Below are 18,605 nucleotides of genomic sequence, written 5' to 3'. Positions count from 1 at the left end.
GGTGGGTTAGCGTTTTCTTGTGACCTTTAAGAGCAAACAAAGGGGGGCTCGGGGGGCGAAGCCCCCCGCATGAAAGAAAGATCAACGTTGTATTTAAAATAAGTTGGTTTAGGGTTTTCTTGTGACCCTTAAGAGCAAACAAAGGGGGGCTCGGGGGGCGAAGCCCCCGCATGAAAGAAAGATCAACGTAGTATTTAAGATAAGTTGGGTTAAGGTTTTCTTGTGATCCTTAAGAGTAAAGAAAAGGGGGGCTCGGGGGGCGAAGCCCCCCGCATAAAAGAAAGATCAACGTAGTATTTAAAATAAGTTGGGTTAGGGTTTTCTTGTGACCCTGAAGAGCAAACAAAGGGGGCTCGGGGGCGAAGCCCCCGCATGAAAGAAAGATCAACGTAGTATTTAAGATAAGTTGGGTTAGCGTTTTCTTGTGACCTTTAAGAGCAAACAAAGGGGCTCGGGGGCGAAGCCCCCGCATAAAAGAAAGATCAACGTTGTATTTAAAATAAGTTGGGTTAAGGTTTTCTTGTGATCCTTAAGAGTAAAGAAAAGGGGGGCTCGAGGGGCGAAGCCCCCCGCATGAAAGAAAGATCAACGTGGTATTTAGAATAAGTTGGGTTAGCGTTTTCTTGTGACCTTTAAGAGCAAACAAAGGGGGCTCGGGGGCGAAGCCCCCGCATGAAAGAAAGATCAACGTAGTATTTAAGATAAGTTGGGTTAAGGTTTTCTTGTGATCCTTAAGAGTAAAGAAAAGGGGGGCTCGGGGGGCGAAGCCCCCCGCATAATAGAAAGATAAACGTTGTATTTTAAATAAGTTGGGTTAGGGTTTTCTTGTTACCCTTAAGAGTAACGAAAAGGGGGGGCTCGGGGGCGAAGCCCTCGCATAAAAGAAAGATTAACGTAGTATTTAAAATAAGTTGGGTTAGCGTTTTCTTGTGACCTTTAAGAATAAACAATGGGGGGCTCGGGGGGCGAAGCCCCCCGCATAAAAGAAAGATCAACGTTGTATTTAAAATAAGTTGGGTTAGCGTTTTCTTGTGACCTTTAAGAGCAAACAAAGGGGGCTCGGGGGCGAAGCCCCCTCATGAAAGAAAGATCAACGTTGTATTTAAAATAAGTTGGGTTAGGGTTTTCTTGTTACCCTTAAGAGTAACGAAAAGGGGGGCTCGGGGGGCGAAGCCCCCGCATAAAAGAAAGATTGACGTAGTATTTAAAATAAGTTGGGTTAGCGTTTTCTTGTGACCTTTAAGAGCAAACAAAGGGGGCTCGGGGGCGAAGCCCCCGCATAAAAGAAAGATCAACGTTGTATTTAAAATAAGTTGGGTTAGCGTTTTCTTGTGACCTTTAAGAGCAAACAAAGGGGGCTCGGGGGCGAAGCCCCCGCATGAAAGAAAGATCAACGTTGTATTTAAAATAAGTTGGGTTAGGGTTTTCTTGTTACCCTTAAGAGTAACGAAAAGGGGGGCTCGGGGGGCGAAGCCCCCCGCATAAAAGAAAGATTGACGTAGTATTTAAAATAAGTTGGGTTAGCGTTTTCTTGTGACCTTTAAGAGCAAACAAAGGGGGGCTCGGGGGGCGAAGCCCCCCGCATAAAAGAAAGATCAACATTGTATTTAAAATAATTTGGTTTAGGGTTTTCTTGTGACCCTTAAGAGTAACGAAAAGGGGGGCTCGGGGGGCGAAGCCCCCCGCATGAAAGAAAGATCAACGTAGTATTTAAGATAAGTTGGGTTAGCGTTTTCTTGTGACCTTTAAGAGCAAACAAAGGGGGGCTCGGGGGGCGAAGCCCCCGCATAAAAGAAAGATCAACGTTGTATTTAAAATAAGTTGGGTTAGCGTTTTCTTGTGACCTTTAAGAGCAAACAAAGGGGGGCTCGGGAGGCGAAGCCTCCCGAATAAAAGAAAGATAAACGTTGTATTTAAAATAAGTTGGGTTAGGGTTTTCTTGTTACCCTTAAGAGTAACGAAAAGGGGGGCTCGGGGGGCGAAGCCCCCCGCATAAAAGAAAGATTAACGTAGTATTTAAAATAAGTTGGGTTAGCGTTTTCTTAGTAAAGTAAAGTAAAGTAAAATTTATTAATTGTTAACTGTGTACATAAGATGGTATGATATACAGGAAATTCGGTATCAACAGTTGCCCATTTCGAGCGTACAATATTCTTAAAAAACTACTGACTATATTAGCTTACTGGCTAACTTATAATTATTACCCGGGATATTTCAGAAAAAACTCATTTAGGTCGTAGAAAACATTTTCTACCAACCAATTTTTTAACTTAAGCTTATATCTATTACCCTCCAACATCTTTATCTCAACTGGTAAGGCATTAAAAACACGTATTGCAGTATTGTATGCGCATCTATAGTACAATGCGTTATTTGATTTTGGACACACGAGATTAAATTTATACTGCTCTCTGAGATTGTCTCTGCGTGACGATTTTTTCCTAAAATAATCATTGTTGTTCTTTATAAACAGACAAAGTTCTAAAATGTATATCCCAGTAAGTGTAAGATAACGCTTTTCTTTAAATATCCCACGCAAAGATTGCTCAGTATGCATGCGATATATTGTGCGCAAGCATCGTTTCTGGAGAATGAATGTACTTTGGATGTCCACCGAATTTCCCCAGAAAATAACACCGTATGTTAGCAGTGGAAACACACTTCCGTAATAAAACTTTTTTCCGACATCCTCAGAGCAAGTAGCCGAAAGTATTGATAGTGCATAACACTTACTAGATATAATCTTATTTATTTTAGCAATATGTTCCTTCCAGTTTAAGAAAGTATCTATTGTGATCCCAAGAAATGGTATACTATTTACTTCTTCAATCAATGTGCCACTTTCTGCAACATTCAAGCACAGAGAGGGTGTTTTATAGTTTCTGAAACTAATAAGTTTTGTTTTGGTTAAATTTACTTTTAGATTTAGAGTTTTAAGCCAGTTAACCACTTTGTGGAGGGTGTTATTAATATTTTGTTCTAATTCCCAAGTGTTTGACTTATCACCCGAAAACAGTATTGTTGCGTCGTCAGCAAACAAAATACATAATTCATTGACAATTTCTGGAAGCTCATTAATATAAATCAGGAACAACGTAGGCCCTAAAACACTCCCCTGAGGTACCCCGACTTTAATAGTTTCAAAGGCTGACTGTGTGCTGATCAAAGTTTTCTGCTCCTTGTCATAACTAACAACCTCTGTTGATTGCTGCCTATTCGTCAGGTAACTTTCAAATAGTTTCAGAGCATGTCCCCTTATTCCAGCATTATCCAACTGTTTTAAAAGAATTTCATAAACAACACAGTCAAATGCCTTAGACATATCTAGCAACAGAGATACACATGGTTTGTTACTATTGACTTTATCCCATATGTCATTAAACATTTTGAAAACTGCTAAGGATGTGGATTTTTGTTTTTGAAAACCAAATTGGTTTGGATTAAGTATGTTTTTTTTACTTAAATACGTATTTAACCGGTTTAAAATTACCCTCTCAAATATTTTAGAAAAACAAGGCAAAAGCGCTATAGGCCTATAATTATTTACATTATCCAATGCGCCCTTTTTATGCAGTGGTTTAATAATTGCCTTCTTTAAGGCGTCTGGAAATGTACTAGTACTTAACATTAAATTTATTATATGAACTAATGGATTAATAATATAGTCAATACATGACTTGATTAGTTGCATTGGAATACCATCATGACCGGAGCTTTTTTGTTTTTTATTGTATTGACAATTTTTTTTATTTCATAAGCGTCCACGGGTACAATAAACATGCTACTTGATTCTTTATTTGCTGTTAATTTATATTCTGAGGGGCATAGCAACTTATCTAAATTTTGGCTCACATAAAAAGTATTAAATGTTTCTGCTATTTGTAAAGGATCCGTTATGACATTACCATTTGAATTTAGTTTTTCCACAGTCGGAGAAATACTATTTGAGGGTAATGTATGTTGCCTTATAAGGTCCCACGTGGCTTTAGTTGTATTAATACTATTTTTTATATATTTATCGTTTGATATTATTCTCGATTTCCGTATAATTCTTTTCAACATTTTACAATATCTTCTATATAATATTACATTCGAACTTTTCCTACATTTTTGAATACGTAAGTACATATTGCGTTTAGTTTTACTGGATGTAATTATTCCAGGAGTTTTCCAATTGGGTCTTTTTTTACATGTTTTTTTAACTTGTTGAATGGGGATGCAAAGACTGTATATTAACTGAAAGAGGTCTATAAATATATTATATGCATCATTTACATCATCCTGTGTATACACTTCAGAAAAGTTTATTTGTGAAATATACTTGACGAAGATCTCTATATTATCATTAATTCTTCTGATATTTGTATACCAGTACTTTTCCTGAAAAGCTATACTTGTGGGTATCTCAATCATTTGTCCTGTGTGGTCGGATAGTCCCATATTCAATACTTTTGAAATACATTTACGGTGGTTAGTTAAAATATTATCAATACACGTTTGGGATAAGTGAGTTATTCTAGTGGGTTCATGAATAGTAGGGATAAGGTTAAATTTTGCTAGTATCGACACGAACTCAGTCGATGGACCATCCTCGCTCAATATATTTATGTTAAAATCTCCTGCTATGAAAATTTTTTGTTTTAGATTTCTAATACGTAATAGTAACTTGCTTAAAAGCAACTCAAATCTTTCAATGAATAGTTTGAAATCGCTACCAGGTATTCTATAAACCGCTATTACAACATAATTCAGCTCAGGTATAAATACTCCACACATTTCCAGGTGCGTTTCAACAGACATATCTGATATCCATTGTAAATTTACATAATTTAAGTTTTTTTTTAGATAGATACATACACCTCCCCTAGATTTGCGGGATCTACAAAAATATGACCCCAAGTTGTAACCCTCTAATTGTAAAGTGCCCACTTCATTACCCTTTAGGAAGGTTTCCGTGAAACAGAGAACGTCTATATTATTTGCATCTGTAAGAATTTCAATCTGGCTCATTTTAGATCTTAGGCTCTGAATATTTTGGTGAAAAATGTTAAATGTATGATGGCCTTTAGTCACGAAAAAGATCACTAGGTAACAGATCTTCAGGCTCTAAGTTTGTTTGGACATTGTCATGAGATAAAGATACAATTTCCTGCTGTCTATTCGTTGTTTCATGAATCTTGCTTATGTATTTCTTTAAATTTATAAATATATTTTTTATACCAAACTGTGTAATTTTGCCAGAGTAATTTGAAAACATATCTAATGTTAGGTCTAAGTTTGTGTCAAATATAATTGCGTAATCGTGGCTTTGCAAATCCATAGCCAGTAAAGTGTTGAACATCTCAACTTTGTAATTATATATGAGGATATATCTTGTGACCTTTAAGAGCAAACAAAGGGGGGCTCGGGGGGCGAAGCCCCCCGCATAAAAGAAAGATCAACGTTGTATTTAAAATAAGCTGGGTAATGGTTTTCCTGTGACCCTTAAGAGCAAATAAAGGGGGGCTCGGCAAAAAATAAATACTTAAATTTTGTTTTGAATTAGTTGAAATGTGACAATATTTTCTAATCGAGTCAAACAAAATCCCACTAGCTGAGAGCTTCAAAACAATGTATGGCGAAAGTATGTCTCTCTAATGTCTTCAAGAAGTCCGCGATGGCACATGTCTATATTGTCTATCTTTTACGAATAACTTACTAGGTATAAACATTTTTATGATAATACCGTAATAAGAAGGTAGCCGCTAGTTATTATTAAGTAGCAATTAGCAATAAGTACACGTTAAGCCACAAATGGCATGTTAAATCCGCCTACTTGAAATAAATTTATGTATAAGTATTTCATTATTAATGACTAAAAAGTATCAAATAAATTAATAGTTTAAAAAACACTATAAAACACGCTTTTATAAATGCACGTAAAAGCCAAAAATAAATTATGGATCGTTCAAGTTGTCTCTATTTGTGAGCTGAAGTTTAAAAACTATGTGCTTTTAATTATAATATTTGATTGTAAAAGCGTGGGGCGCTGGAACAGGAAAGACTTTCTTGTAAACAAATACTAATCCGAACTTCCTGGCGAATGAAGTTGCATAAGAACATAACGTTTACATATGCCGCCTAAGGGTTACCAAAGAGAACCAAAGATATCTCGTCCACGAACAAGAACTCTGCATCCTGTCACTGTAGACACTTTCCCCTTTTGTACTTTGATTACCGGAAAAAAGCGGCGTTCTAAGTGTCGGTGACTGTCGACTCTCCTCGCTACTAGCGCATATTTTGTCAGAGTTCGACAAACTGGTACCTACTTTGAACACTGACTTTTAATTGATTTGACTGTTTAATGTAGAACCTACTAGTCATGCTGCAACTCCAGTTAGCGCGTCAATCTGTGTAACCTCCTTCCCGTAACATAGCATAATTTGATTTATCAGCAAGTTATACAAAAAGTCTTTCCTGTTCCAGCGCCCCACGCTTTTACAATCAAATATTATAATTAAAAGCACATAGTTTTTAAACTTCAGCTCACAAATAGAGACAACTTGAACGATCCATAATTTATTTTTGGCTTTTACGTGCATTTATAAAAGCGTGTTTTATAGTGTTTTTTAAACTATTAATTTATTAAAGTACATAATACATACATCAATATAATCACGCCTGTATCCCATAAAGGCAACGACCGGTCTGGCTCAGTCGGTAGTGACCCTGCCTGCTAAGCCGCGGTCCTGGGTTCGAATCCCGGTAAGGGCATTTATTTGTGTGATGAGCACAGATATTTGTTCCTGAGTCATGGATGTTTTATATGTATAAGTATGTATTTATCTATTTAAGTATTGTATATCGTCGCTTAGCACCCATAGTACAAGCTTTGCTTAGTTTGGGGCTAAGTTGATCTGTGTAAGGTGTCCCCAATATTTATATTTATTTATTTATATTTTATATTTAAGGGGTAGGCAGAGCACATGAACTACTAAGTTTCAGTGCCACTCTTGGCAAAAAGGGGTTGAAAGAAATCCAAATTGTGACATTGCAGTGACAGGTTGCCAGCCTCTCGCCTACGCCACAATTTAACCCATATCCCACAGTCGCCTTCTACGACACCCACGGGAAGAAACGGGGTGGTGAAATTCTTAACCCGCCACCACACGGGCAACATTTACAGTACCATTACATTACATTACATTTACATTTACAGTACATTTAAGTAACAATTTATTATTTTGTTAAAGGACCCTGAAGCGCTCAAGATCCGTGTGAACCAGGACACGAGGTTGGACAACCGTGTGCTTGACCTGCGCACTCCGGCCAACCAGGCCATCTTCAGGATCGAGGCTGGAGTGTGTCGGCTGTTCCGCGACATTCTCACCAGCAAAGGTAAGGTTGCCAGGGCTCAACGAGATCTTAGTGCACCGGCTAACCAATCCATTTTAAGGATCGAGGCTGGAGTGTGTCGGCTGTTCCGCGACATTCTCACCAGCAAAGGTTAGTGTGCTTCTCCCTCAACAGATGGCGTTGTCAGTAACCGCATCATGCTTACGCAGTTCCGAAGAGTTATAACTACAAATACAATTTTTAAGTAGTAGTTTTCGGTTCCAAGGCATATAAATAAATAAATATTATAGGACATTCTTACACAGATTGACTGAGTTCCACGGTAAGCTCAAGAAGGCTTGTGTTGCAGGTACTCAGACAACGATATATATAATATACAAATACTGTTATAAACATTTTTTCTGTCTTTCAGTCGTCGTTATTGACGAATTTGGCTATGATATGGCTTTATACATATGTATAGACATGTATGGGTTAGATATGATTGTACCACGGGATCTTAGACCGTATACTAGCTAACCAGAATCGAGGCTGGAGTATGTCGGATGTTCGGAGATATTCTCACCAGCAAAGGTAATGTTGCCAGGGCTCAACGAGACAGTGCACCGTCCAACCAGGGCATCTTCAGGATCGAGGCTGGAGTGTGTCGGCTGTTCCGCGACATTCTCACCAGCAAAGGTAAGGTTGCCAGGACTCAACGAGACCTTAGTGCTCCGTCTAACCAGGCCATCTTAAGAATCGAGGCTGCTTGTAATATAAGTTGTAAACTGTTTTAATATTACATTTTTGGCAGACACGACGCTGTTGGCACCTAGTGTCGAGTAGTGGTACTGATAATTTACGCTGTTTGACGTGTGAATGACGCTAGATGTCACTACAAATAACTTGCATTTACTGATGTACGTTTTATCCACAAGGGGGCAAAGTAATTTCATACAAATTTTAACTCGATGTCTTAATCTGGCTGCTTGATTTTGGCTATAAATGATGAATTTGAATCATGAATGTTGAATAAATTGATGGATTTCATTTATTTTGATGTTTTATTTTATAGTCAGTATTTTGTTCGTGTTGGTGTGGTGAAAAATTTTGTGTTTCACTCGGTGGCAAAGTTTGTTTAACCTTCGTGCCTTGAAACCCTCGCAACGCTCAAGATTCCACTTTATGAACCACTCGCTACGCTCGCGGTTCAATATTGGAATCTTTCGCTTGCTTGGGTATCAATACGGGTACGTGCGGTTAAACAACAACTTTGCCCCTTTATAAAACAAATAACGATTATACCACGCACGAAATCAAGCATCAGATAATTATAAGAAAAACATGAACAAAAGGTTTTTTTAAATCCAATTTCTATTTCATAAGGCCGATAGTCCACTATCATATGTTTCTCATAGAAATATGATCATAGGTCTGTATGCCTCCCTTTTTCTCCAACGTGAAGAAAAAGGACGGCATGTTGCCTATGATCATATTTCTGTGACAAACATATGATAGTGGACTATCGGCCTAAGTCAGGTAGAAATATATAAAGTAACTGAGTTGACCGTGTCATCACTTTCATATAACGTTTCATATAAATTCCATATTAGCAAGGCGTTCAAATTCGTTTTGACAGTTCTTAAAAAGAAGCTGATTTGACTAGGAGGCAAGTATATCCTCAGTCACTTACGGCCCAGCCACGACATTGGTCTAAGCGCGACAGCGGTGAGCGGCATCCATACGTGCGAATGAAAAGTCCCATCGCTGTGTCTCGCTCCAATGTATGGCCGCCGCTCACCGATGTCGCGCTTAGACCAATGTCGTGGCTGAGCCGTTATCCTACTCACTCACTTCTAGATAAGACTGTCAGTTCTTAGAACAAATTAAATTATCCTCACAGAAAATAATTTAATTTTTATTTTTAGTAGACACACTACTATTTAACTATAAACTGAAATAAATGTCATATACAAAGAAAAAACGCGCGGGTAGGCGGGGGCGCCTTAGCCTTCGATAATTGTGTCATATACTTGAAAATTTCGACCCTTGCCACCGTGACCGAATGGCCGAGTGGTTTGAGGCATCCGTCGCGATAACGGAGGACGCTGGTTCGAATCCAGCTTTGGACACTTGGAGGCCTTGGTTATTTTTTCTTTGTATATGACATTTATTTCAGTTTAAGACTGTCATAATATTGTCTTCGGTTACCGCGATAGTTACTCATGAAATAAAACTATGGAAACGGATTAAATCGCGTATAATGAATTTAAAATACATCCCGACGTTTCGAACTCTTTACAGCGTTCGTGGTCAACGGGTGACTGAGGAAAAATTAAAACTTTAATAGAGAGGATGGCTTTACTTTACCACCGGCTTGGGATCCAGTAGTACATCTGATAATGGAATAAGCACGATGAAGGCTGTGAGACATTTGTGTTGTATGGTGTTGGACATTTGCAGTTTGTTCTTTGTCAATTTTGTGTAGATTAATTGGTTAATTATTTTTTAACATAATAATGGTAAAATTTTTTGAATATTGTATAACTAGCTTTATTAATAGTGTGTGAACCTGCCTTAGAAATCTATATTATTTGTGGTCATGGTTCGTTAATATTTCTTGTATGTGGGTAGCTTTTGCACATTTTAATTTTTCCTCAGTCACCCGTTGACCACGAACGCTGTAAAGAGTTCGAAACGTCGGGATGTATTTTAAATTCATTATACGCGATTTAATCCGTTTCCATAGTTTTATTTTAAGACTGTCAGTTTAAAATACTTATTTTTCCAGGTTTCGTTGAGATCCACACGCCAAAGATAATTTCTGCGGCTTCGGAGGGCGGTGCTAATGTCTTCACCGTGTCCTACTTCAAGAGCTCAGCATACCTGGCGCAAAGTCCGCAGCTGTATAAGCAGATGGCTATAGCCGCTGATTTTGACAAGGTATAAACCTAAAACGCGTAACGTGTGTTCGGGCATTTTCAGAAATTGGGACCCCCCAATTAGCTAAGTTGTTAACAAAAATTAACTTGCTGCTGTCAGTTTTGTGACGACAATTAAGCATAAATCTGTCTAAAAATTTACTTTTTTCACATTATGAATGTAGATTATCGCTTAAAGTTTATGTACTTAACACAGAAACAATATTTTTATAGAAATTTCATGCTTATCTAATTGTCGTCACAAAACTGACAGCGAGTTAATTTTTGTTAACAACTTACCGCTAATTGGGGGTCCCAAATTCTGAAAAAGAAGAATGCTGACTATAATAGCAATGGCAATATTTGAACTGGAGGGCTATCCTGCTACATCCTTTCAATTTGATTCATATACAACTTGCTAAACCAAGTGCAGATCCAGCTTAGGCTCCAGGGGGTGGGTCATGACCCCCATGACCCCCTCCCTGGATCCGCGCATGTGCCAAATTAGCCCAGTGGTTGTAATATATCTAAGCCCCACCAGTGGCGTGGCGTGAAAATTTTCGTTGGTAAATCCTGAGAGGTTTTCGGAATCTGTTTAGTATGGACTTATACTAGAGAATTTTAGGGAACCCGTTGGGAATCGAGTTGTATCGACAATTCGACACTGTTTTTGCTAGTTTTTCATAATCTTTCTGTACTGTCAAATCGTTTTTGTACCAGCGATAACGACGTAAGAATCACCTATAACATTTAACAATTTTCCAGGTATTTTTAAATTAAAGGAAAAATGGAAAAATTCACACCTCCGGCAGGACTCGAACCTGCGACCTGTTAAGATCTGTTAAGATCTATTCTTACGGGTAGATGTTTGCTATAACGCCACCCTTAGGCGGTTGAGAATTGAGGGAAGGCATGGATAAATTCGCACACATCCAGCAGGCCTCCGTGGCGCAGTTGGTAGCGTGATGGCCCCGGCAAGGCCAAAGGTCGCAGGTTCGAGTCCTGCCGGAGGTGTGAATTTTTCAATTTTTCCTTTAATTTAAAAATATGTAATATCGCTCGCAGACGTTTCTGCATGATAAAAAAAAAACAAACAATTTTCCAGGTGTTCACAGTAGGCGCAGTCTTTCGCGCTGAGGACTCCAACACCCACCGGCATTTGACTGAGTTTGTGGGCCTCGACCTCGAGATGGCCTTTAAGCACCATTATCATGAGGTCCTCGACACCATCGGGCAGACCTTCACTGACATCTTCAGAGGTCTACGCGACCAGTAAGTCATTTTATCATAAGACTTTAGAACACCATCACATCACTCGAGATCTTGGGCCAGGACCTCAAAGACTCAAATATCATTACCATGAGGTCATAGACATCATTGGACAGACCTTGACTGACATCTTCAAGGGTCTACGCGACCAGTAAGTCATTTTACCATAAGACTCAACCTGTAGGTCTTTAAATATGAGGATTGAAGACCATGAGGTCGTTTTTTCACCAGTAAGTCATTTTACGAGAAAAATTTAACTACAAGGTAGGCATCTGACCGAGTTCGTGGGTCTCGACCTCGAGATGGCCTTCAAGCACCACTACCACGAGGTCCTCGACACCATTGGGCAGACCTTCACTGATATCTTCAGGGGTCTACGCGACCAGTAAGTGCCTTTAACCTGACCACAAAATTAAAATTTTGAAAAAAACCCCCGACCGCGATATAGTAGACCGATTTTCATGAAACATGGCTAAGAACACTCCCGACTAACTCAGCTTTCAGACAAAAAAAACTAAATCTAAATCGGTTCATCCGTTCGGGAGCTACGATGTCACAGACAGACACACACACAGACAGACAGACACGTCAAACTTATAACACCCCGTCATTTTTGCGTCGGGGGTTAAAAATGATTGTATTCCAGGGGCCCGTTTCTCGAAAGGTACAAGCCTTGTATTACAAGTGCGCGAACTGTCAAATCGTATGGGTTGTCATGGAAACACACTTGTAATACAAGGCTTGTACCTTTCGAGTAACGGGCCCCAGGTTACAAACTTCACCTGTCGCTATATAAATTGTAGTGGGCACACGCCACAGAGAACCTCCTATAGAGTGGCAGTCTTGTCATATTTGGTTCGCGATACGAGTCACCAGTGTTTGGGGTGCGAGGAGCGGGCGGGGAATGTGTTAAGCGCGCTGTGATTGGCCGTTTCAAGGACGGCGGGCAGTCGCGCCAGATGAAAAGGGACAGAAGTATGACTGTCCCTCTACTGACGCGTAAGTGGCCAATGTAAGTTGACCTATGCCGGCTCTGAATAAATTATAAATATGACTTATTTGTGGAATGTAATGCCGTCTGTTTTTAAATTTGAGCTTCTTGTTACCTTTCCACACCATTTCACACTACAGGTGGACATCTTTAAGGCATCAAAATACCCTTTTCCAATTTTTTTGTGCGAAAAACACGCGCTGCTTTCGGGTCTGTTACTTGGTCGATACTGATCGGGCACGGCGAGCGCCCGCGCTTATATCAGTGCAAATACTAGGAAGGCTGGCCACAGCGAGTCGTCTTGTAATAGATGTCTATAGGGGTTGGTCTGTGGCACACGCTAATTATTAAACTCACTGTGGTTCAAGTTGAGGATGACAGCTGTCAATCGCAAAGTAAACATATCTCCGTGCTATTTAGTCGAAGAATTAAAATTTTAATTAAATTATCTCAACGAACACCATGTAAAAGTCAAGTCTACGACCTAACTCACGCCCGGAAGTGTTTTTACAGTAATTTACTAAGAATAAACAGTAAAAATGGGCCAAAAAGTGTAGTGAACGACGGTTACAACAATTTTGAAATTCAAAATCAAACTGGTACATTTTTTTAACTTTTTAACTTTATAATGTGTTTTATATAGTGTCCAAACAGTGCGTGTTAATAGTGAGAACAATCAAAGTGGATTCGTTCTGACAGTTACCTATATAAAAACTTAATTGTGCAACGTGAAGCACCTGATTGATAAGAAATATAGGTCAAGTTCAATGCGCCGCTAGAAAGAGAACACGCAATACGTTAAGTCTATACAACGACCGAGACGGAGCTATATTTGTAAGTGTATCTTTAAAGCGCAGACTGCTCAAGCCCCGCCTCTTCGGTGCATCGCTCTGTTAATTTTGCCGTAAAAATAGGCCTACGGCATTGAACTTTTAAGATGAAGTACGTTTGTGTAGGATGCCAATTGGAAATAACATCGCATTTAGACCTTTTACAATGCAACGCATGCAGTGCAAATTATCATTATTGGTGTAATAACATGCCTGTGACATATTTTAAGGAAAACCATCAAAATAACTTAAAACCATGGCTTTGTATTTTATGCACAAACATTACTCGCAGGAGGAACGATAATACTCCCGCTAGATCATTATTTAACAGCAATTTGAATGATACTACGATGTCGATCGATGACACTCACAATAACGAGTTATCTGGCCTCACAATATCTCATGAACTAGTTAGTCCTAGTCTAAACAAGCCTAAAACATCGCAACCCGGATCATGCTCACAAATGATTACTTTGGAGGAAATAAGCAAACTGTTGGATGCTAAACTGACGCAAAACAACAACTTATTAATGCAAAATATGCGTACAATCATACACACAGAGATAACTAGTAAAATGGACCAAATTAGAACCGAATTTGAAGGGAAAACTAACGAAATCATGACGAAACAATCATACTATGAAAACCAGCTTCTAAGTACACAGAATCAGATACAAAATTTAGAGAAGGAAAATGAGATTTTAAAACAGGATATACGAGCACTACAAATTAAATACAAAAATATGGGCAATTCTACGAACAATGACAATTCGAAAAAGTTTGTTTTATACGGTCTGGACGAATTTTATTATGAAACCGATCAAGAAGTTTACTGCCGATTAGACAACATGTTCAGATATATTTTAAATATGAATATTTACGGCTCAATCGAGTCCGTGAAGCGAATAGGCAAGAAAGGAAATCGACGACCCCTCATAATCGAAGTACTAAGTAAACGAATGAAAAACTTCATCATCGCGAATTCCTCTTACTTCAAGAATTCTGGATATGCCGTGTCGGATATTCTAGACAGCGAGTCGTTACACAAGCGAAAACAACTTCGAGACTGCCTTCAAAGTGCACGACGGGAGGGCAAATACGCTGTTATACGGGATTGCCGGCTGTTCATTAATGGACAAGAATACGTTCCTAATCGTCCGACCCAGTCGCCTCAGTCATCTCAGAAGCATAACTGTAAGCGACGCGATATTGTTTTGTGTGTTTTTATATTTAATAAAAATATTGAGGGTGTCTGGAAGCATGAGTGGTATGCGCCGGTTCAGGGCGAACGCGGGGAGCGGCCAAGGGAGGGGAACAATCGGACACTTGTCATTGGCTCTCAGCTGTCAGTCGATCTATGCAACTACGCGCAAAGGTGCATGCCTCTCGCTGTCCAATCATCCTTACGTTTTGATCTTAAAATCTGTATATTATTTCACCACGTCCCTTACAAGCTGGTCTTCGAACCTGATCTCTGAAATCTGATGATCCGCACACCGAAAAGAACTATGGTAAATACACGAAAAGGTGCTAAGAAGCAGGAAGAAAAGCAAAAGGAGCAGGAAGAAAAGCAAAAGGCTGACCAGGAAATACCTACGCCGAAACAGGAACCAGTTTTTCAAGCTGCTCAAAACGACGAACCTGTAAAATTAAATCCGTTGGATAAGAAAATGGAGCTGTTCGATAAAACAATTACTGTTGATGTGGGTAGCACGAGCGGAAAATGCAAGGCGGATGATTTCGCGAAATCTAAATCCATTAAATCTACTCGCAAGTCGCAAGCAAGTTCTGCTCGTTCTTCAGTCGTCGCCAGAAAGAAGTTGCTAGAATTAGAAGCGGCAGAGGCAAAAGCGCGTATACAAATGGAATTAATCGACAAAAAGCTAGCGGCGGACCTAGCACAATTGGATGAAGAAGAAGAAGAAGAATACAGTTCACAATCGGAAGCTAGTGAAATTCACACTAACAAAGAAGTGGAGAAGTGGTTAGACCGCAGTCAACAAGAACTGAAGGGCCAGCCTGTGCCACCAACGGAAAATAAATTGGACAAGCTGCACCCGCCGTCCGCGCTGGCTGCACCAGCGCGCGACGGCACTGAAGATACGGTTCACCTTTTAGCAACGGCACTGAAAGACATAGCCGCAGTCTCCTCTACTAATGGACCTAACGCTCGAATGTTGAGCCGTCTCTGCACACCGCGAGATTTACCTTCATTTTCCGGTGACCCCATGGAGTGGCTCCAATTCAAGCAAGCGTATGATGAATCAACGGAAGTGTGCAATTTCAACGACAAGGAAAACCTATGGAGGCTACGAAAATGCCTTCAGGGACCAGCTAAGGAAGCAGTTACCTCCCTGTTAATAGGAGCCACTGCGCCAGATCTAGTGATGTCTACTCTTGAGCTACAGTTTGGCAATCCCGATATAATTATATCTAAAATTGTACAAAGCATTAACAAACTGCCGGTGATGTCTCAAGAGTATCATAAGGACATAGTGTCTTTCTCCGTGAAGGTCAAGAACTACGTTGCAGCAGTAACAGCTATTGGTCACGATGAGTACCTAAGGGGGATGAAAATCATATCCGTAATTCTGTCAAAATTGCCAACTGTTTTGCTATCTAAATGGATTGACTACAGCTACCCGCTTATCAACGAGGGCAAGAAACCAAGACTCGCTATTTTGTCAGATTTTTTAAATGACGAAGCTCTGAAAACATCAAAAACAGCAGTTATACTGGCGGGCGCATACAGTGACACTAAACGTAAACAAGGTGATTTTTACCGCTCTCAAACCGTGCTAGTGCAAAATGAACTCTGTGACGATGTATGTAAATTTTGCCGTACGTCAAAACACGACCTAACAGACTGTAAAATGTTTAAAAAATCACTACGTAAAGATAGGTGGGCCTATGTGAAACGCCACGGACTATGTTATAAATGTTTAGTGTCCCGCCACAACAAAGAAACCTGCCCCGCGCCCTGTTGCGATAAGGAAAACTGTGGACTATCTCATCACCGCTTGTTACATTATATTTCACGCGCCAATAATACAAACCCTCAATCTAGTGTGAATATTACCGAAATAACGGATACTGATGTGTGTGAAACGCGATCTGAGACGGTTACAAACATTAACTCAACAAGCTGTAAAGTTCTGTTGCAAGCTGTACCTATACACATTCACGGACCTAACGGAGTAATTAGTGCCACTGCGTTATTGGACAACTGCTCAACTGTATCACTGATAAGCGCCGACCTCGCCGCCCGCGCCGGCCTGCATGGTACTAAAGAAAAAATGTGCGTTAGCGGGGCATGGAGAAACACCGAACATGAGTGCGAAAGTGAGGTAGTGAACTTTGATGTGTCTAACAGAGATGGACAGATGTTTACGTTACGAGCTCGCAGTGTTACGGACTTAAACTTACCATCGCAAAATGCATCTAAAGTGAACCTTATGCAATATGACCTTAAGGTTGAAATTAGAGAGCAGTTACGTAATACTAAATATGAAAAGCCTCAGCTGTTGATCGGGCAGGACCAGTATCATCTTATGATGCCACTGCAAATAATAAAGGGCAAGTCCGAAGGGTCTTACATAACTCAAACCGTCTTAGGCTGGTGTGTTCATGGTCGCAACACAGTACCGCGCGACAACGACCAGCAGCTAGATTCGACCTTATTCATAACTGCAGACGTGCAAGTTGAAAATGAGCGCACACTGCGAGAAATACATGAAGAAGTACGCCGCTCTTTCGCTGTTGAATCCATGGGAGTGTCGTCATGCAGTCCACGCCAGAACTCCGAGGACCTGCGCGCACAGGAACGGCTAGAACAAACAGCTAAGTTGATTGAGGGCAGGTGGCACGTGGGCCTTCCATGGAAAGATATTAATTGCAACATGACTGAATCCTATGGTAACGCACTTTCGAGACTTAACGGGGTGGAGAGAAAAATGAAACGAGACAATGGTTACGCATCAAGATACACCGAAAGAATAAATCACCTGTTCGATAACGATTACGCAACGGAGGTCAGCGACCCTAAAGTCACAACAAAAACATGGTTCCTGCCGCATTTTGGGGTTGACAACCCTAATATGATATAGTATTGTTTGCAGATGATACTTCCCTTATTTTCAAAGTCAAACGTCAGCAACAAACTTGTGAAAATGTAAACAATGCTATTTCCGAAGTAGTTAATTGGTTTAGTGTTAATAACTTATTGTTAAATGAGAAAAAGACTAAATGTATTAAGTTTGTAACGAGTAATGCTAAAAATGAACAAGCAAGTGTCGTTGTGAAGGATGAGGAATTGGAACTGGTAGATAGTACAGTTTTTCTTGGCATAACTTTAGATTCTAAACTTCAGTGGGGTCCCCATATTGCTACCCTCTCGAATAGACTGAGCTCTGCAGCATTTGCAGTGAGCAAGATCCGTCAGTTAACAGACGTGGAAACAGCTCGATTAGTTTATTTTAGTTACTTTCACAGCATTATGTCATATGGTATTTTACTATGGGGCAGTGCTTCAGAGATAAATACCATATTTGTTCTGCAGAAGAGGGCTATTCGAGCAATATACAAAATGAACCATAGAGACTCACTTAGAGATAAGTTTAAGGACATTAATATAATGACAGTGCATTGTCAATATATTTATGAGAATATTATGTATGTACATAAAAACATTTGTAAATTTAAGAAAAACTGTGATGTACATAATATAAACACTAGAAATAAGCATAAGCTTGCAGTGCCCTTCACTCGGCTCCATAAAATTAAAAAATCATTCATGGGTAATTGTGTAAGATTTTATAACAAACTTCCTAATGCCATCACTGAACTGTCTTTTAATCGATTTAAACATTATGTAAAGCGTATACTGATCTCTAAAGCCTACTATAGCACACAAGACTACATGAATGATGAAACACTGTGGGATACAAGTATTGCTGAAAACCATTAATTATATAGCTTATTAATGATGATATTGATAATTCAATGTATTTTTACACAATTTTTTTGACATTTAGAATTTATTCTAGAAGTTTTTATACTAGTATTTTTTTATACAATTTAGATTGATATCATTTTATTAAATCAATGTAGTTTTAAAACAATATTGTTTATTGCACCAATAAATTGCTCTGATATTTAGAATAAGATGAATATTGTACACTGTTGACAATTTAAAAGTGCTTATTGTAAGCCTATTTGAATAAAGAATATTTTGATTGATTGATTGATAATAAACGAAAGTTAAGGCTTGTGTTTGACTGC

At 39.4% G+C, this 18,605-nt stretch overlaps 1 protein-coding gene across 2 annotated transcripts in view; it reads left to right on the top strand.

The window, feature by feature from the left end:
• Positions 1–18,605, top strand: part of LOC125238580 (aspartate--tRNA ligase, cytoplasmic) — a 48,888-nt gene that overhangs the window by 9,542 nt on the left and 20,741 nt on the right. For both annotated transcript variants that reach the window (XM_048145925.1, XM_048145926.1), the window contains exons 6-8: positions 7,233–7,377; positions 10,106–10,257; positions 11,341–11,507. In XM_048145925.1, coding sequence (XP_048001882.1) covers positions 7,233–7,377; positions 10,106–10,257; positions 11,341–11,507 — 464 coding nt within the window. The remainder of the gene's footprint in view (positions 1–7,232; positions 7,378–10,105; positions 10,258–11,340; positions 11,508–18,605) is intronic.

This window comes from Leguminivora glycinivorella, chromosome 24 (genome assembly GCF_023078275.1).
Source record: "Leguminivora glycinivorella isolate SPB_JAAS2020 chromosome 24, LegGlyc_1.1, whole genome shotgun sequence".
Taxonomy (NCBI): Eukaryota; Metazoa; Arthropoda; class Insecta; order Lepidoptera; family Tortricidae; genus Leguminivora; species Leguminivora glycinivorella.
The sequence above is the reverse complement of the archived record's forward strand: the minus strand, read 5'-3'. Positions and strand labels throughout refer to the sequence as shown.